The 19,723-nt window shown below is 48.2% G+C and overlaps 2 protein-coding genes across 2 annotated transcripts; one reads left to right on the top strand and one right to left on the bottom strand.

The window, feature by feature from the left end:
- Window positions 1-254: 254 nt before the first annotated feature.
- ATP13A1 (ATPase 13A1) lies at window positions 255-18,162 on the bottom strand. The gene is made up of 26 exons (XM_036746051.1): window positions 17,716-18,162; window positions 16,628-16,717; window positions 16,292-16,482; window positions 15,065-15,137; window positions 14,480-14,635; window positions 14,229-14,298; window positions 13,747-13,853; window positions 13,530-13,659; window positions 13,032-13,087; window positions 12,609-12,735; window positions 12,362-12,499; window positions 12,152-12,272; window positions 11,575-11,732; window positions 11,147-11,322; window positions 10,853-10,963; window positions 10,607-10,732; window positions 10,192-10,300; window positions 3,225-3,424; window positions 3,044-3,140; window positions 2,606-2,772; window positions 2,387-2,501; window positions 1,862-2,058; window positions 1,400-1,542; window positions 1,173-1,284; window positions 816-959; window positions 255-600 (listed from the first exon to the last, which is right to left on the bottom strand). Exons 1-26 carry the CDS (start codon window positions 18,160-18,162, stop codon window positions 490-492), a joined length of 3,672 nt encoding a protein of 1,223 aa, XP_036601946.1. The 3' UTR covers window positions 255-489.
- CHCHD5 (coiled-coil-helix-coiled-coil-helix domain containing 5) lies at window positions 17,767-19,306 on the top strand. The gene is made up of 4 exons (XM_036746253.1): window positions 17,767-18,236; window positions 18,501-18,641; window positions 18,759-18,909; window positions 19,031-19,306. Coding segments are annotated over exons 1-4 (318 nt in total). The 5' UTR covers window positions 17,767-18,234; the 3' UTR covers window positions 19,055-19,306.
- The last annotated feature ends 417 nt before the right edge of the window (window positions 19,307-19,723 follow it).

Raw genomic sequence — 19,723 nt, 5'->3', positions numbered from 1 at the left:
GGTTAATGGAGGCCCAAAGGGTTCAACAACAGCCCAAGAGGTACTAGCTAGACCAGTTGTTGGGAACGGACAGAGGGTGGGACTCTGGGTGAGGAAGGAAGCTTTAAAAAAACCAGCCAAGCAGGCTGAGGTAGCTTCTCTTGCCTGCATCGCCTGCCTCCCCCTTCCCAACCTGGGGACTCCTCTCAAAAGACGGGCCTTTTCCAGTTCCAAATCTCTCATCCTATTATAACAACAGACAGGTGAGGCTTAGGTTAATTTTAAAATACGCCGATGCCGCTTTATTTACCAAAGGGGGAGGGAATAGAGCAGGGGGCCACAGTACAAAAGGTTCCCACTTAAGTCTGTCCTAGAACATCACTTAGAACATCGATGAAGAAGGGGTGGTCACTGCTCCTCCCTACACAGTCTGGGCTCATCCAGGCCCCCACCCTGGGCTGACATGGTTGCCTGTCCATGGTCCTAGGAGGGAGGGCTCTAGGTTCAGGCTCATGAAGGCACTTTCATCTTCGGGCTCCCCAAGAAGAACTGAAGGAGACGGTCTACCAGAAGGGCCACGCAGAAGTCGAACAGCAGGACCTGAGCAATCACCAGCTTGAACTAGAGGAAACAGAGGGAGCGTTAGAAGGGAGAGAGAAACCAGCTAACTTTACTAGAAATTTCCCTGGGGCCTCTGCAGGGACAGAGTGGGATGGAGGAATCTCCAAGGGTCTGGACTAGAAGGCTTTCCCAGGTCAGTGCTCACTGGGGGAAACTCCAAAGGACAGAAATGGGGCACCAGAGGCAGCAGCATCTTGAAGGGAGGTCCTCCTTACCTCCACAGGGATGTCCACAAGCCCAAACTGGCTGTTGAAGTCAGGGGAAGAGCCCAACAGGAGACCAGCAACAGCAGCAGTGGATATACCGAGGCTCCACAGAAGGGGCTTGTTCTCCCGAAGGCTCTCCATGAATGGGGGACCCTGGGGGAGGCCAGGGTCACTCAAACCCCTTGCCCTAACCTCCTCCTGGGGCTCAGTGTAGTCAGTGGGGTAAGGTATTGGTGGGAATTAGGGTCTTCCCAGGACTAGTATTATGGGGCTGGAAGCATTGGTAGAAATTGGAGGCCATATAGGGCTGGGGTGTCAGTAAGAATGATGGATCTTATGGGGTTAGTTTGGTAGGAGAGGCCTCACCTTATAGTTGATGGCAAAAGTGGCCATCTGCATGGCCATGGCCATGATATACACAGTGCTGTTGACCAGGCTAGGCTCAAATTCTTTGTACAAATCCACAAACTCCTCCTTCCTAGAGAAGAAGGGAGGATTAGGACTCAATAGGCATATATTAGGATGGAAATCATTACTCTCTAAACCCTGACAGAGCCCTGAGGGGAGAAGGGGAAGGCACAGGAACTACTCACTTGCCAGGGCTTCGGGCCTGAGCCCCCCTGTACAGGTAAATGAGACTCAGAAAGTGCACCAGAAATTGCAGGAGCACGGTGAGGACGGTGTAGAGGTTGAAGATGTTGGGCAGTGGCCGCTCTGGTGACAGTGTCTTCAAGGGCTGGGGGTTACAAAGGTTTCTGCTCATCCTTGTTCTAGAGAGGATGAAGCAGGACAAACCCCAGACTCCCAAAGGAAAAAAAGGGATGTAACCCATTTCCTTCAGTTAAAACTTACATCTTTCAGAAGTCTTTCCTCATTAACCCTTGTCCCTCAGCCCTCATAATGCATCAGAGTTCACAGGATTAAAACAAAACCAAAACAAACCCCTTTGTGATTGTCTTTGACCCCCACCCCTTCTGTATTGACTGCAGACCAGGGGATGTCTTCCCTCTGTCTCCCAAGATGGTTATCTGCTCACCTGCACTGCCCCTACAAACCTTGGAGCGGGAGATGAAGAGGAAGCAACCAGCCAGGAGCAGGCCCTGCAGTGTGGCCTGGAAGTCACTGAACTTGACCCCTTCCAGGTAGAGGACACTCTGGCTGTAGGCAAGGATGAGTGCATTCAGCGCAAGGATTTTGAACATCTGTAGTGTGGTCACCAGAGTGCACCGGCCTTGTTTGATGACATGGCAGACTTCAGGAGAGGAAAAATATGGGGAGAGCTCACAGTCAAGGTTTGGGAACTAGAGAGGAGCCAACACTAAAAAAAATCCTGTCCTTAAAGGAGTGAGATTAGAGTGATGACTAGCACAGGGCTTCAGCAGGTCCCCTGTGGGGAGAAGGAAGTGAAGGGTCATTGAGTATTAGGAGTCAGTCACCAGGAGCAGGCAGGAATGCAACTGGGTATCAGAACGGGTTAGAGAGAATGAATGGACACAGGATAAGGAGCTGATCTCTATTAGTAAGGGGAAGTCAGGAAGGGTATCTTTTAGTACTATGTTCCCTGGGGCTTGGATACTCACTGCACTGAATGGATGAAAGCTTAGAGGTGAAGGGGGCTGCTATGCTAGCATCTCCCAGCTTCACAACAGGGGCATGGTCCTCCTCTAGGTCCCTTAGCACCTGGTTGAGACGCTCCTGCAGGTAGGAATGGAAACAAACATGCCCAAGTTATAGCTCAGAAGGGCCCCTTTCCTATCCCCCACCCCCTCATCCTACAGCTCCCTGGCAATCTCACATACCCGCTGGAGATTCAGTTGCTCCTCTCGTGCAGGCCGATGCTTAACCAGCCTTGAGGTCATCCTCACATTGCTGCTGCTCAAAGAGAGTCTCCCATCACTGGGGCCATCCCTGGGTCTTCGACGCCTCTCAAATATTCGTTCTGGGGCATTGGCCAATAGAGCAACTCCTGAAAGGTACAAGGAGGGCTGGGAAGAAAGTATATGTGCACCCTCCTCTTACAGAAGATGTTGGGGGACCCTGGGGAAGAGTATGAAGTATTTTGGCCACAGGAAGAAAAGCCACACTCCCTAGGAATCCACCATGCCACCTGAATTTCCATCTGTCTCAAATAATATCCCACTTTCCCCCACACCCTTACACCAGAAGCTGTATAGGTGTGCAGATGCATGACTCCCTATTCAGACTGGGGGGGTCTTGCCCACCACCCTTTCCCTTACCCACATCCGCATGCTTCAATGCCCCAACATCATTGGTGCCATCCCCACACATCAGGGTTACGTAGCCAAGCTCCTTTAGGCTAGTGATGACAAACTCCTAGGACAGGAGGGGGAGTGGTCAGCAAGAGGGAAGCCTATAATGGTCCCTTCTCCCCCACCCCTGGCCAGGCTCCAAGATCACCTTCTGTTTGGGGGAGACTCGGGCAAACACCTGTACGTGGGGAATGAGCTTGAGCAGGTACTGATGGTCAGAGGCCTGGAGGTGGGCAAGGCCATCCCCTGTGAGGCACAATGCATAATTTGAAGTCAGCTCCTTTGTGGAGTTCTGGATGAGAGGGAGGATGATGGTGCCATCAATGGACTGCCACTGCCATTCAGAGCCTGTAAAATATCAGGAACCACATGGTAAATGTATGTGAATTCCTTGGCCTTTGGGATGCTAAGATATTGCAGTGACTGTCCTACCCTTTAGCATTTCTCCTTTACCCCTTTACTGGCTTCTTTTCCTTCTGACCTCAAACTATGGGAATCCCACAAAGCAGTTCTCTCTATACTCTCCCTCACTGATCAGATAATCTTTCTGCCTTCAACTTCCACCACTATGCAAATGATTCCCAAATTTTTATCTCCTTCCTTGACCCAAGCTTCCACATTTCCTTTATTTTGATTTTTTTTATTCTGAATTTAACAAAAACTAAACGAAACAAGCATTTCACATGCAAATAAAGAACAGAAAAAGAAGACTGTACGTGAAAATGAATCTCTATTAACATGTAGCTTGTGTTTCAAGTATATAATTAATTCTCCGTATAACTTTTGAAGCTGTCCTGCTCATCTATGTTTCCTTTTGGCTTTCGTTCTGTTCTGTGCACTTAAAAAAATGCCTTAATGACTCCCCCGCCCCCAAAGAAAAACCCTTATAAATGATTATGCAAAATCCAGCAGAACGAACTCCCTCAATAACCTTAGTAAAAAATATCCCTCATTCTACAGGTGATGTGCTTCATCATTAGGCTTCTGGAATTTTGGCTGGCCATTGTCTTGACCAGAATTCTTAGGTCTTCCAAAGCTGCCTTTCTTAACAATGTTGTTGTCACCTGGTTTGACTCACCCCACTGCCTGAGTTCACATAAGTCTTGTAGGTTTCTCTGAAACCAGCTCTTTCATTATTTCTTATGTTGCAATTCACATACTGTGTTTTGTTTGGCCATTTCCAATTCATAGGCATCTCCTTAGTTTCAAGTTGTTTGCTATAAATAGGTAAGTTCTCATATTTCCAACCAACACCTTTGGACAAAGTCACACAACTGCACGAACTGTGTGTACTACATGTTTATGTTGACTAGTCTCAACTGGTTTTCACTGCCTTTCATTTTTCCCTTATTGCTTTACTATTATACTGACAGTGATCACTGGAAACCTCTCCTCAAGCCCTCTACTAGTCATCACCTCCACCCCCTCTCACTTTACTGAGAAGAGTCAAACTGCCTGATGTGAGCTCATTCTTCTCCCCATCCCCCATTCGGGCTGAAGTCCTGCAAGCCATTTACTTGTGCTCTGGATTCCAACTCCAACTATCCATTTCCTGCTGGAGTTCGCCCTTTCACTCATCCCTTCTTTCTCATTTACCAGAGTCTTTTCTACAGCCTACAAACATTCTCAGGTCTCCTTATTCTTAGAAAAAAGGTTTCACTTAACTACCCCTCAAGGTATCATGGCATATCTTCTTCCCCACATACACGGCCAAATGCCTAGAAAAAGCTATTTATGCCTATTGCCTCTACTTAACTCCCATCCCACTCACTTCTCTCTTCCCTCTAATTTGGCTTTTAACTTCATCCCTCAATCTAAAACTTCTCCCCCACGAGGTTTTACTCTCTTTGCTATCTGATTGGCCCTTTCTTAGTTCTTATCTTCTGTAGCTTTGGACTATCATTCCACAGGATTACTCTCTCCTCTCCCAACTTTTGGGACCCTTCATTTCCAGTTTTCCTCCTTCCCTACCCAACCACACCTTCTCAGCCTCCTTTCCTTGATCATCATCTGTGGCCTGACCCTTAACAGTAGGGGTACTCCAAGGCTTGGTCCCACGCACCTCATCAGCTCCTGGCCACTTCATCAGCTTCTAGGACTTCAATGAACATCTTTATGCAGAAGATACTTGAGCCTACCTATTCTAATCTCTCTTCTGAATTCCTTCCAATAGTCTGAGCTCCTGCAAATAGCTCTCAATGGTCTCTGTGCTGCTGTCAATCGCTAATCTCTTCAACCCATTTCTGACGGAGCCATCAAAATCCGTTTCCCAAATCACAGGGTTGACATTATTCTCCTGCTTAAAACATCTTCAGTGGTTATTATCTCTTAGCTAAAATACACACAATGTCACCCTGGCATCTGAAGTCTTTCACAGGGAAAGTTTCAGGGAAACCCAGAAAGATTTATATGAATAGGAGTGAGGTAAGAAGAACTAGAATTAGGAGAGCAGTTTATACAATAATAACATTCCAAAGAGGAGAAAAAATACTTTGAAAGAACTAAGGGTTGAAAAAGAAAAAGAAATAAAGGAAGAGGGTCAGCTTTTTTAAAGTGCACCAAGAGAAGGCCAGAAGGATACACAGACAAGCAGCACAGCTCTGACGTGTTGAAATAATTACATGTAGTATGTAATGTAGTATGTAAAGCAAGCTGCACAGAGAGTCACAATTTCATGTACAATTCTCTTTTTAAAAAATGTTACTTTGTATATGGGAATGCTCATTTTATTTGGAGTTGGTTAAATTCAGAATAAAAAAAATATAACATTCTTTTACAACCTGCCTCCAAACTGATTTTACTTTATCTCCCTATCATAAAATTCTATTACAGCCAAACTGGCCTACTTCTCATTCCCTTACCTCAGTACTTCCCTTCCTTCGTCTCTGCCGCTGTCCAGAAAGTCCTCCTTCCTTTCCTCTACCTCCTGGAATTTTTGGCTTCCTTTGAGACCCAGCATAGTCTGTACCACTCATGTGAAGCCTTTTCTAATCATCACTAGGTTAGGGCTTTCTCCCCCATCGAATTATTTTGTATTTACTTATGTGTGGAATGTAAGTTCTTTGAGTACAGGGAGGTTTTTGTTTTTGAATGCCAGTGACTAGCAGAGAGAAGGAATTTAATAAATGTTTTTGGATTAAATCTCCCATAGGCATCTCAAAAACTCTTCACGTCTAAATTTAGAATCATAATCTTTTTCTCCAACTCCACCCAACTAATCCATTTAGACTTTCCTAGTTCTACCAATGCCACCACTATCCTCCCCACTGCTCTCCCTTTCCTTTATCCTTTATATCCTGATGCTACCATGCCAGTGCAAGTCTTCATCACTGTGTCTGGATTACTGCACTATCCTGTCACCCCACCTCATATATCTACACAAGTTGCCAGATCAAACTTATAACCACAGACTGTCATACTACAGAGACCACCTTGTTTAATTTCATTTTACAACTGAGTAAACCTATTCCTAAAAAGGTGAACTACTCGATTGCTGGCAGCCATTCAGCTCTACTTAATATTCTAACATTTACTAAAGCACCAACTTTGTGCAAGGCACCATGTATACAAAGACAAAGATAAAATTCCTGGATCTCAAGGAGCTTAGGTCTACAGGAAGAGGAAGCTACAAAAGGTACAGAGACAAATAAAAACAAAACATATACAAAGTTACATCAAGTAATTTTAAGAAGAGAGTGCTGACAGCAAGGGGGAATCAAGAAAAGGCTTGGGTGGGAGTTTGCTCTGAAGCAAGAGATTCCAATGGCACAGGAGTTCACAGCAAGTCAATCTGCCTGAAAGAAGACTTGCGTGAAGGAAAGCAATATGAAGACTGGCAAATGGAGGGGCCGTGCTGTGGCAAGCTTCCAGTGTCACACTGAGGAGTTTGTACTTAATCCCAGAGGCAATCCAAGAAGCCACTGTAGATCTGTGAGGAGGGCAATGAATGACATGGTCAGGTCTATGTTTTAGGAATAAGAAATTTAAAAGTTGTGTGGAGGATGAACTGGAATGGGGAAAGAATGGAAACAGGAAGGCTCATTAGGAGGTGTGATGAAGGTCTGAAACACGCAGAGAGGGCGACAGTTATCTGTAGTGGGAGACTTGACAAGACCTGGAAACTGATAAGATATTGGGGAAGGTGCTTCAAGGTTGTAAACCTAAGTAACTGGCAGGACAGTACCCAGAATAGAAACAAGAAAGGCTAGAAGAAAATAAAATGGGTTCTGCTTTAAAACATGTTGAGTTTGAAATACCTATTCCAATGGAGAAGTCCAGCAAGGACATGATACCAAAACTTACGAGATCAGCAAGATAAAAGGTCTTCCTGACATTGATTCTGAGCTCCACACCCAGAGATACTTTCAGGACTCTTGACCCATGGGTAAAACTGTCTTCTTCAATTGCCTTGAGGTATTTATACCTGGATCCTACACTGACACTTTAAACACAACCCATCTAAAACCAAGCTAATTGTCCTGAATCCCTTCCCTTCCCCTTATCTCTCTCCAGTACTACCACCCTTCACTGAGAACCAGCCCTCATTTCCACCTGCCTGCAATGCTGCTACTACCTTCAGAGCTCTTCCCAACTCCATTCAGTCTCTTCTCCAACCCAGGTCTTGGAACAACTTCCAGAATAACCTTTCTTAGGCACAGACCTGGCCAGGTAATTCCTTGGCTAAAACACCTGCACTGGTTTCCTACTGTTTCCCAAGTAAGGTTACTCTAGGTTTTCTACCACCTGCTTCCTCCTGACTTTTTCAGCCTTGTCCATTAGGCAAGTCAAAAGGTGTCTGGGAAAGATGAGACACAGGGAGATTCAGAACTGGCTGAATGGCTGAAATCAAACAGTTCCACTTGCCATTAATGGGCCAATGTCAACCTAAAAAGAGGTCTCTGGTGGAATATGGCCCTGGGCAATTCAAATTTTATTAATGATTTGGCCATAATAGAGCTAACACAGCTCTGACTGACAAGACATAAACAGCTTGGTGATTAGCTAAATTCAATAAAACAAAATTTAATAAGGATTTACTAATGTAATGCTTCACATGGATTAAAAAAATTAATTTCATAAGTAAGAGATAAGGGAGAATGTCTAGATATGTGAAAACAATTGAGTATTTTTAGGGGATCGAAAGCACAATGAATCAGTGTTACTTGGCAGTCAAAAAAGCAAAAGGTGATGTGTGACCTTGGGCTTCATTATTTAGTGGGATAGATCTGAAGTGAGTGAGCTAATAATCTAGCTTCAATATGTCATAGTCAAACATGGAGTACTATTGAACTGTGTGTGCCATAATTTAGGAAGGACACTCATATGCCGGAACACCTCTAGAAGGCAACAAGGAGAGTCAGAGGACTAGGAAGTCACCCCATTAAAGGACTGGAAGGAAATAGGGAGGGTGAAGCATGGAGAAAACTGTGGGGGTGGGGAGAAACTGTATTCAAGTATTTGAAGGGCTATCATGGGGAAGTATTGTCACTTGTTTGATGTGGCCATAGATGACAAAGCTAGCAACAATGATGTAAGCTACAAAGACGGATTTCAATTTCATAAAAGGAAAAAGTTTCTTCAAAATTAGAGTGGTTCTTAAGTGGAACAGATGACCACTGTGGTCACTGGTTGTCTCTTCTGGGTGAGCTTTTCCTTCACCAGAGGTCTTCAAGCAGAGGATGAACATAGAACTTAGAGGATTCATTCAGGTAAAATTGGACTCAATGGTTTCTGAGGTCCCTTTCAAATCATAATTTATATTATTTTTCTTCATGCAGGAAACTTCAAATCAAACCAGGGTGGCTCTGTTCTTCCTGAAACATGCTGTGCTCCCACCTCAGTGTGTTTGCTCAGGCTCTTCCCTCAGCCTGAAATATCTTCTTGCTCTTTGTATGTTCAATTCTGACTTCTCCTTTGCAGACCCACTCAAAAGCCACCTCTGATGTAAAAGTCTTCCTGGCGCCTGCCAGGTTGGTAACAACCTTCCTCTTTGTACTTCACAGATCACTTTTTAAAAAAACCCTTTTAAAGTACAAATCCTGTCTGATTTGTGTTGGCATCGTTCCTTCCTCCTAGAGTACAAGTTTCAACATATCTTCTCAGCAAATGGCAAGGGTTTAATAAATACTTGTGATAATTGTGGTATGTGAATGTAATGGAATACTATTGTGCTGTAAGAAATGATGAGCAGGCGGACTTCAGAAAAACTTAGAAAGACCTATATGCACTGATGCTGCACAGTGAAGCAAGCAGAACCAGGAGAACATTGTACATAGTAACAGCCACATTGTGCAATGACTGACTTTGATAGATTTAGCTCTTCTCAGCAATGCAAGGACCAAAAACAACTCCAAAAGACTCATGATGGAAAATGCCATTCACATCCACAGAAAGAAATATGGAGTCGGAATGCAGATCAAAGCAGACTATTTGTTCTTTTTGTTTAGTTAGTTTTCTTTCTAATGGTTCATCCCATTCATTCTAATTCTTCTCTACAATATGACCAATGTGAAAATATGTTTAATAAGAACATGTATGTACAGCTTATATTGGATTGCACACCATCTTGGGGAGGGGGAAGGGGAGGCAGAGAAAATCCAAAACTTATGGAAGTGAATGTTGAAAACTAAAAATAAATTAATTTATAAAAAAATTAAAAGGTGAAAAAATTTAAAAATATATAAATAAATGCTCGTGATTATTCTGAGACCAACTCAGGCCAGTGATATCTCCCTTTTCTGAGTTACTCCAGAACTGTACACTTATCTCAGCACACACTACACCTATATTGACTCTAATTGAATCATGTGTGAGTCTCACTTTTCTAGCTAGAGACCTTGGCTCTTTCACAACTCAGATGACCCAAAAGAGACTCAATAACCACATGGTGAACTGAAAGAACTGATGAGTTTGGCCTGTCAATTGTCAGTCAACATCTGGTAAACAAGCATGGCCTACTCAGAGTTTGTGTGACCTTGCAGGAGGCCCTCAGAAACTCACCCCCAAGGACACGGAAGCCCGCTTTGGCCCTTGCTCCACCTCCCTGACCACAGTGCTTCCTGCCACCAGGGGTCGAAGGGGGGCTTTCTGTCATGGGCACAGAACCTAAGGCTTACCTTTCTGGGTGGGGGCTTGCAGGATTAATGTGTGCTCCTTTTCAATGAAGTGCAGCTCCTGGGCCACGTGACAGGCTGTGAGTGGGTTATCACCTGTGATCATGACCACCTGGAGGGACAGGTCATGTCTTATGAGGGGAATGTCCAGGATAAGCAAGGAGGAAAGACAAATGGCTCTTAGTACAATGGTTTCAGGACCTGGAATCAGGAGGACCTGAGTTGAAATCCAGCCTCAGACACTTATTGGCTGGATAATCCTGGGCCAGTCCCTTCACCTCTGCTTGCAAAGCCAGAAAGTTGGATTCCATGGCCTTTAGTGTTCCTTCTAGCTCTAATTCTATGATCCTATGAAGCATAAGTAGGGGAAGACAGGGAGCAGGGGTAAGGATCTCAACAAAGGAGGAAGCAGCTATACCCTGTGCGATGCATTCTGGATCTCCCGAATCACAGCTTTGGAGTCAGCTTTGAGTGGGCAGGAGACTACAATGAAACCCACAAATTTCAGGTGGCATTCAAGAGTTTCACGTTTAACCTCTCGTACCTAGGAAGGAGTCACAGAGAGTAGGTTAGCTGAAATGCTGGAAAGAGGGCTGAGCTACACACCAAGGCCACTGACAAGAGCTACTACTCTGTGCCACAGGAAAGTGGGAAGGGCAGATACCTGCTGATGAGTGAGATGGCCTAGCTCCTTATATCCCAGAGCGAGGATACGGGCCCCTTCCCTGGAGATCTCAGTATGAATGCTTTGATAGTCACTTGGGCACTGAGAAAACTATACAAGAAAGAAAAATTGCATTATAAACTGACCAACCCAGCCACAGAAGTCTCTGGCCACCCCTGTGGCCAGTAGTCCCCAAGGTGTGCTCCAAGGCAATAGGAACCCAAGTAGTGCCTGAGCCTCTCTTGTCTCAGGTACATGGTCAGCCTTGTGGGAAAGCACCAGGGTGGTGCTCACCATGGGATGCAGGGTCTCAGGGGCCCCCTTCACTGCAGCGATGTAACACAGGTCGGTGGACCCCATCTTCTCGTAGGAGGCCAGCACGGACATTCGCTTCAGGGCACTGGCAAAATGAAAGCGCTGGTGAATTTTCAGTCCCTGAGTTTTAATACTTCTGGGGAAAACTTTCTCATCTGGAAACAAATAAGCAGGAGTCCTGAGGGGTTTCACTCATTAGGCAGCAAGGATACCATCCCTCCACCCCAAATCCACTCTGCTCACATCCCACTGCCTCCCAGCACTGCTATTCTGGTGCCCAATGAGGCAGCTCAGAGCCAAACTAAACCTCCACCCCCTTACCCATGGCTTGGACGTGAGTTCTAACCCAGACAGGAGAACTCACTCTCTGGAGCTCGCTCCCAAGGCAGTCCTGAGTGGCTGCTCACCTTTGGTAAGAGTCCACTCCACAGCTGTCAGCATGGCTTTCTCTAGAGGATCTCCTACCAAGGAGCCATCATCCAGCAGCACTAGGGAGTGGCATGTGGCCAGGGCCCGGTGTGTTTCTACAGGAATATTGGACACTGGCGTCACCTCCTTCCCATCTCTGCAACGATGGGAAACAGCCAGCCAGGTTACAGTGTGGAGACAGGGCTGCGAGTGCCTCTCCCAACCTCCCGCCCAAAGAGTAAAAGGGATGGCCAGGCATCCAATACTCCAGTCTGGCTCCTCAGTCCTGAGGGAAGCCTTGAACAACAGGAAAGTGAGGGATCTGAGGAAGGTTGAAAAAGTGAATAAGCTCCCTACTGAGGCTGAAATGGCATTCTAGAGACTGGGCTATCAGCCATAAACCTCCAGGGACTGGATCTGCCCTAGATCACCCTAGCTCTAACCTTGACTTCCATGTGATCATCTACACCTGAAACATTAAGGCCTGCTTCCTGGGTCAGGCAAAATTCCTGAGGAAACTTTAAGAGTGCTTTCTATCCTCCCCAGAGCACAGATTAGCCTCCCCTGGTCACTCACTTGAGCCCAGCCACGCCCCGAACGACAAGGCTGTCACTGGTCAGGGTGCCTGTCTTGTCAAAGCAGCACACTTGGACTTTCCCAGCAAAGGGTATCCGGAATGGCTCTGTGCAATACATGTCTGCAGGGAACAAGTCAGGGTGAAGGCCCCTGGGGCTGCCTCCATGGCTGGCCAACTTCCCCCCCCCCACCCCAACCCGGGCCACTCACAGAGTTTGGCCAAGGCAATGAGAGAGGTGTTGACAGCCAGAGACAGCTCAATGGGAAGCTCCGGGGGCACCACTGAGGTCAGGATCAGAGTGCATTCCAGAAACAATTTGTATCGATTCCGGCTGGGGTCCTTAGTGCCTGGATAGGAGACAGATAATGTGGTGTGCGTAATCAGGGTCAAGGCCAAAGCAAAGAATACGATCAAGGCCTGGCCAAACCTTGAGGCCCAGGGAACAGGACAGTTTACCTTCAATCCAAACATATGCTGCTGCGGCAACTGCAAAGACAAGTAGGAAGAGGATGAAGATAAACGTCTCTAGGTTGTTAGCAGTCACCCTCTTTACTCCAAAAAGAATTGTTCGAAGCAGTTTGCCCTGGAAGAGGCAGAATAAAGATTCTTTCACTGAAGTAGCAGAGATGGAGAGCCTTGCTCTTTTTCAGATACAGGATGGGGCAGTCATTTTTCTGTGCTTGGGGCCACAAGGACCAACCAGATACCAAACCCTAAACCAAGGGCAGAGGCTCAGAGGTAATGAAGATATTTCATAACAGTAGCAGGGCAAATGTGTCAACCAATCTGACAGCATGACTAGAAGACACAAAGGACTCCCCCTCCCCCTCCCCCTCCTGCTACTTCACACTCTGACCCAACCCACCAAATGGCTGTTACCTGTGATGTATTGAAGCCAGTCCTCAGAACATAGGCCACACAACCATTGTCGACTGCTGCAGGAGACAACCAGGTAATTAAAAGGTTGGGTGAGCTCCAGAGGGAGGAGAAACCCCCTCTGATCTGCATAGCCTATATTTACCCAGTGCCTTTACCAACTGTCACATACTTTCTACACATTACATTATCACTTAGAGAGTGAGAAAATCATGAGCTACAATGAGGAGTAGAAAAAAACCAATGTTTGATTATCCTCATGTAGCCCTGTGGAGGAACAGAAGTGTGGATAATTCAGAGACCACCTCATTATAGTTCATGTATACACACCTAAATCCATGATTCATTCACAGACTTTGAGTCACAGACCAAAACTGGTGAGAGTGAGACCCAGACTGGGGATGAGGGAAACCACATCAGTCAAGAGCCATTTTCATTGGGAAGGGAAAGAAATGCCTGACGGGGTATGTCATCCAACGTGGGAGGTGGAGAGAAACCTACGTTTCAGCCCTGTGGTGGCTTTCTGGGGGGCAATATGCTGCACGACCTTGGTGCCCCCAAAGATAACATGGAGGCGTGAATCAGCTTGTATGTCCAGCACATGGTCTGGGTCCAAGTCCTCAATCGGTTCCTGCAATGGGATCACCAGTGACCTTGAGGATTTAATTATCTGCCAGGTCCCCACATCCCACCTGGACTTTCATTTCTCTTGCCTCACCTTCATCTGGGGTACTGACTCCCCAGTGAGCATGGCCTCATCCACAATGCAGCGGCCCCGAAGCAGCAGTACATCACAGGGGACTAGGTTCTCATGGGGGGAGCGACCTATTGGAGAGGAAGAGGGATGATATCACTAGGAGACAGAGCCTGTCTGATTCTAACTCCCCTACCACCACACACATGGAAGAAGCATGAAGAGGGCCCAGCTTTCGCTAAGACAGGGCTGAGGGTACCATATCTCAGAATAGTCAAGGGCAGTCAGAACATCTAGGTTCTATTTCTGAGTCTACAACCAAATCAATCATCTAAAAGTCCCAACCTCTAAGACTTAGTTCGCCCCAACTAGAAAAGGAGGTGACTGGACTAGGTCATTTCTCAGGTCCCTTCTAGCTCTAAATAATTACAATTGTCAGGGGTAGGGAGGGGAGGGGGAAGAGACTGTGTCTGGGAACTTGGATCCCTTTGCATCCAGAATGTTACCAATGGAGACGATGTCTCCAGGTATGATCTCATCACTGGAAATTGGTCTCCACTTTCGGCTCCGATAAACCTGCCGGAATGAGGTGGGATGGTGGTGAATAAGCAGCAACCAACAGTTCCAGTCTTGGCCCAAGTCTAGTCATAGCCGACAACAGATTGCCAACCCCTCCCCCCAAGCTTTGCCCAGAGGAATTCCTGGACAAGCTAGCTGTCTTTAAAGCTAAGCTAGTCCAGCCCATCTTACACCGTACCTGGATCATGTATGGCTTATTGCCCATCTTTCGAATCTCTGACATATTCCTCATCTGCTGCTGTACCAGGGATGCCTCAAAGGCAACCAACATGGAGAGGGTGAAGACACTGTAGTACCAGTACTCATCTAGGCACCATAGCCCCACACAAAACACCTGGGGAGGACCAGGAGACACAGGATGAATCAGGGCTAGACCTATTCTGTCTATGGCAGGAGGAGGGACCTTGACCCGTGGGAAGATAAGGCAAGGGTTTCAGGAGGTGGGTAGATGGGGAGAATAGTTGGCCTACATATTCCTCAAGCTGAGGTGCCTGTCATTAAATATTCCAGAAGTGAACTAACAAGGTTTCACTTCTTCCCTCAAGTGAAACAATAGGGAAAATATAAGCTTCAGTAGAATGTAAGCTCCTTGAGGGCAGAAACTATTTTTCATTTTGTCTTTAGATCCCCAGTGCTTACCACGGTGCCCTGTACATAGTAGGTGCTTAATAAATGCTTGTTGGATTGGGCTGGAGAGGAGAGGGCATGCACAGCAGCCCTAGCACCAGGGGCTGAACCTCAGAGACAACAGAGGTACCTTTACCTGAAACACAAAGAAGGGGGCTGTGGCTCTCTCTTTAAACAGCTCCGAGAACTCAGGCACCACCATCTCCGCCCTGAAAAGGAGACCAGTCCCCCCAACCCCACCAGGAGACATCAGGCTTCTGAAGGGTGGCAGGGCAGCCCCCCAAAATCAGATGAAATCCCCACTTCAACAACAACTGCCCCACCTGCTGACAATCTCATGGGATGTCTCTCTCCAGCTTGTAGCCCAGACTGAGAGATAGGAAAGGAAAGTAGCAATCTGCCCCTAGAGTCACTATGGCAGAACAGACATGGCAACACTGCTGTCTCTCTCTGGGCTGATCCTGATGTTCATTTTATTATCATTCCCAACACACACTTATTGAGGCCTCTCTTTTGCAGAGCACCATGTTGGGCACTGGGGATAGAGGTGGAAGACAGGGGCCCTGCCCTCAAGGAGCTCAGTCAGGCTGCTGAGATGAGGTTTCAAAGGTGAAGAGACAGAGAGCACAAATTGCCAAGAGTACAGAATGTTGGGGATTTCAGAGTGAGAAAGGGATCAAGGAATGAGAGTGGTCAGAAAATCTCCATGAATAAGGTGGTTTTTGAGCTGGGTCTTGGAGGATGAAAAGATTTAGAGAAACACTGGGGAAATAAAACATTCCAATCATGGGGGATAGTTATAAGCAAGGGCAGGAAAAATGAGTAATGCTTACAGTATTTGGGGTGGGTGGAGGGAGACTAAGGAGACCAGGTTGGCTAAAGATGAAGGTTTGTATAGGCGAGCAGCAGTAGGTAAAGGTCAGACTATAGGAGCTTCATACACCAGGCCAAGGAGTTCAGATGTCCCATAGGCTATGGAGAGCCATCAAAAGTTTCTGAGCAAAAGGATGGCACTGTAGCATATAAGAAACCCAGAGCCTACGTATGGCAGTGATGAGTACTGCAGATGGTATGACTTCAAACATGTCACCCTAACTTTCTGTGCTTAGTCTTAGTCTTAGATTAGTCTGACATTAGTACACTGGGTTAAGGGAACCATCAGGAATAAGGGAGACCTGCCAAAAATCAGTCTGGAGCAGTTTAAGACAAAGACTTGATAGACTTCTAAAGAGGAGAATACTACCCCAATTCAAGGGCAGGGATTAGTTTGGTACCAAGGAATTCTAGGGGCTAACAGTATGTAGGAAAGTTAAGAAGTTCCTGACATGAAAGATGACTCTTCTGAGGTGAGCAGACAACTCACTTGTTGGTACCATATCTCTTTTCAGCTGCTCGGATTTCTGCATCTTCCTGAAAGCCCCGGGCATTCTGGTAGCAGGAAAAGGAGCTTCCCACAGGAAATGCGACTGGAAGGAACTTCTTTTTCTCCCCTCTGTCATAGGAGTATTTGATCTTCTGAAATTCAAAGGACAGCACCTCCTGCCCGCCTTCTCCCTGGAGGAACGGGCCTGGGTTACTGTGTGTGTGAGGGAGGGGAACCTCCCCAGTGACCTGGAGGCTAAAGGTCCTATACAGGGATGCTGTCAGGCAACCAGGATTTGGCTCCAGAAACCCTACTGAGTCCGTGATGCTTCCTTACCTCATCCCGATGTAAGGCTACAAGCTCAGCTGATCCATTGTTGGGAGTTGGGACCACCTTCACCACCGTTGCTTTGCTGGGATCATATTCCTGTTAAGTAACAGTAAAACTTAAGGCTCAGATAAAAGAGATCTGAAAAATAATGTTGAGTCCTATCTTGCCCAGTGCTGGGAAAACAAATATACCAAATTAAAACCAAATGAAAAAGATGGAAGTCCTGTCCTAGCTTTTTAGCTCTATCCCTGCTCCACATTCTTCTCCATAGTCCCAGGCAACTGTAGGACTGAAAGGAAATCATCTCTTCAGGCAGCAAGCCTTCTGCCTTACCTTGTTTCTCAGCTCTAGGACTTCCCCCTTTGCGGACACACTCCCTTGGTCTGAGAACAAGGAATATCAAATGACTTATACTAGTTTCTGAGTGAGCATGTGCTCTTCTCTTCCTAGTGCCTGAAGGACTAGAAATAAAGTCTCCCAAGAGGCCATCGAGTATTCATGACCAAAGCCACACACGCCTGCTCCAAGACACCTGAGACAGCTAAGAGGCAGAACAGGTGCGTGGATGCCAAGAGTAAAGTTACTGGAGACCAGATGCAAACACACACGTGCCTCACAATAGATCTGCCACGGAAACTAAGACTAATTAAACTGGGATTAGAAGTTGTAGCATTGTCAGAGCCCTGGCTCTGAGCCAGGAAGGTCTCCCTCACCCAGCTCTCCCGGCGCCACAACCCTGACCACACATCTGAAATGCAAGGGAGGACCTGCCCCCAGGGTAGGGCAGTCAGATTAAGGTGACGGGCCGAGCTAAGATCACCAAGAGGCCCAGACAGGTGGGCCTGAAGATGCGGGCCAAGGGAGGCTGCACACAACACGTGGAGGTTCGAAGGAGACCGGCGCTGCCCGGTGAGCGGAGTTCCGGCAGCACAGGAGGCAAAGCGGGCGGGGGAACGACGTGGCCCAGGGGTAGGCGGGGAAGGAAGTGGCCTTGGGGGAGGCGCTTCGCCTTTCCAACCCCCTCCCTCCTCCTCACCAAAGTCCACCCTACACGGCCCCTCTCTCCCCGCCCGGACGCACGCGCGCGCACTTACCGGAGCACAAGTAAGCGCGCAGTGCGCGTGCACAGACCAGTGGCCGGAGAGGACGGTGAGCGCGTGCGCGAGCCCGATGGCTGCTAGGGTGAGCAGAGCCGCCTCTGGGACCTCGGTCCAGCCGCCCGTCCAGCCCCAGCAGCCGGCGGCCGCGGCACCCAGCCAGGCCGGGTAGAGGAGCCCCACGAAGGGCAGCACCGTGAGGCGGCGCAGGCGGGCCAGGCGCCGGTACGGCCACACTGCGGCCACCAGCTCGTCCCCGCCCGCCACCAGTGCGGGCCCTGCGGGCAGCAGGAGCGGCCGCGCAGCCGGCGGCCCCCGACTCGGGCCGCTACCGCCATCCGAGCCCGCCGCCGCCGCCATCTTCCTCAGCTCGGCACTCGCTTCCGGGGACAGGCGCCGGCTCACTTCCGGTATTCCCCTTCCGCGACTCCTGCAAGCCGCCATCCCCGGCTGTGACCGGAAGGGGAGGAACGCAGGGACTTCCCAGGCACCGTGAGCACCTGCAGCGGCAGCGACATGTGAGTAGAGGGAGTCCCGCCCGGCTTCCCGAGCCCTGGACCCCAGCTGGACCCTTCTTCTCCTCCTTTCCTTTCCCTCTGCTTAGAGAGAACAGAGGAGCCACAGATGCGCTCGCCGGTCTCGTGGAAGCACCCCGGTTCTAACCTTCTTCACCCCCACCCCCCACCCCGGCCCCGCCTACCCTCCCCAGGCCCCGCCCTCTGGGCGTGCCGGTCCCCCAGCGGGCGGAGCCATTTCCACTTCCCTTCACTTCTCTCGTGCAGGCAGGCGGCCTTAGAAGTGACAGCGCGCTACTGTGGTCGGGAGCTGGAGCAGTACGGCCAGTGCGTGGCTGCCAAACCGCAGTCGTGGCAGCGGGACTGCCACCACCTCAAGATGAGCATCGCCCAGTGCACCTCCTCCCAGTGAGTCTGAGCGGGGCGGACGGGAGGGAAGCGGAGCCTTGGCTGCCCAGAGGAAGGGGCCAGGACTGTGGTTCTTGACTTGTAGCCTTCTCTCCCCTTCCCCCGCTCTCTATCCAGCCCTATCATTCGTCAGATCCGTCAGGACTGTGCTGAACCTTTTGAGGCCTTTGAGCTGTGTCTCCGACAGAATGAAGCTGCCGTGGGCAACTGCGCTGAGCACGTGAGGCGATTCTTGCAGTGTGCCGAACGGGTGCAGCCCCCCGCTGAGGTGGGCAGGGGGACCTCCGGGAGGGATGGGTCTGCGGTGCGGGCCCTGCCACCAGGCCTTGAGATACGCCTTGGGAGGGAAGGACGGATAAGTGACCAGCATCGTTTTCATCCCTCCACAGCCAAATCCTCTCCAGGCGCAGTGAGCACTTACTTTTCTTGGGTCATGGGAGTATTGAGCATTTGTGAACATGGGATTTTCTCTGGAGAGCCTTGCACTGGACTTGGTCACTGATGGCTGATCAGAAGGCAGTGCTGAGCCCACACTCCGCCAACCAAATAAAGACACATTTGTACAGAACCCTAGGTTCAAAAGCTTCTCCTCTACCTTGGACTGAGGGCAGTGAACTTCTCTAGGGTAAATGCGTAAGAAAGGACAAAAAAGCTTTGTTTTTTAACTTATGAATTGTTTTCTTTGGAAAAATCTAAATGGAAAGATTCCTCACCATGAAGAGAGTTACTGGACCTGGCCTGGAACAACCTGGGCCAGAGGACATTCAGATCTAGAGCATAAGAGTGTCAGGGTCACACAACCTCCTGTTCCTAATGTTGGAAACAGTTGGATTGGGAATATCTTCATGCTCTTCTTCTCCTGTTTCCTCCCCCTCAGAGCATATAGCAGGGTGAAGTAAAATGGAGAAAGTAAAGCAAATTTCAGAGGTAGAACAATACAACACTGAAAGTGGATTTGGAGTTAGAGGAACTGTGTTCATTCCATGCTCTGCTATTTACTGCTGTATCAGGGACAAAGTGAGAATTTATGAAAATTGGGTATCTATATTTCATACCTCAGGACTCAATGAGATTTGGAGTAC

The sequence above is a fragment of the Trichosurus vulpecula genome, chromosome 1, assembly GCF_011100635.1.
Source record: "Trichosurus vulpecula isolate mTriVul1 chromosome 1, mTriVul1.pri, whole genome shotgun sequence".
In the NCBI taxonomy this organism is placed as follows: domain Eukaryota; kingdom Metazoa; phylum Chordata; class Mammalia; order Diprotodontia; family Phalangeridae; genus Trichosurus; species Trichosurus vulpecula.
This window is presented reverse-complemented; position numbering and strand designations above follow the sequence as displayed.

Coding starts and splice junctions, on each gene's coding strand:
- ATP13A1 (XM_036746051.1), bottom strand. CDS start 18,162: ATGGCGGCTTGCAGGAGTCGCGGAAGGGGAATACCGGAAGTGAGCCGG. Junction 13,088..13,529: donor AGCCACCACAGGGCTGAAAC/GTAGGTTTCTCT, acceptor TGTCTCCTGCAG/CAGTCGACAATGGTTGTGTG. Junction 2,773..3,043: donor ATTGAAGCATGCGGATGTGG/GTAAGGGAAAGG, acceptor TGTACCTTTCAG/GAGTTGCTCTATTGGCCAAT.
- CHCHD5 (XM_036746253.1), top strand. Junction 18,642..18,758: donor GCCCAGTGCACCTCCTCCCA/GTGAGTCTGAGC, acceptor CTCTCTATCCAG/CCCTATCATTCGTCAGATCC. Junction 18,910..19,030: donor GGGTGCAGCCCCCCGCTGAG/GTGGGCAGGGGG, acceptor ATCCCTCCACAG/CCAAATCCTCTCCAGGCGCA.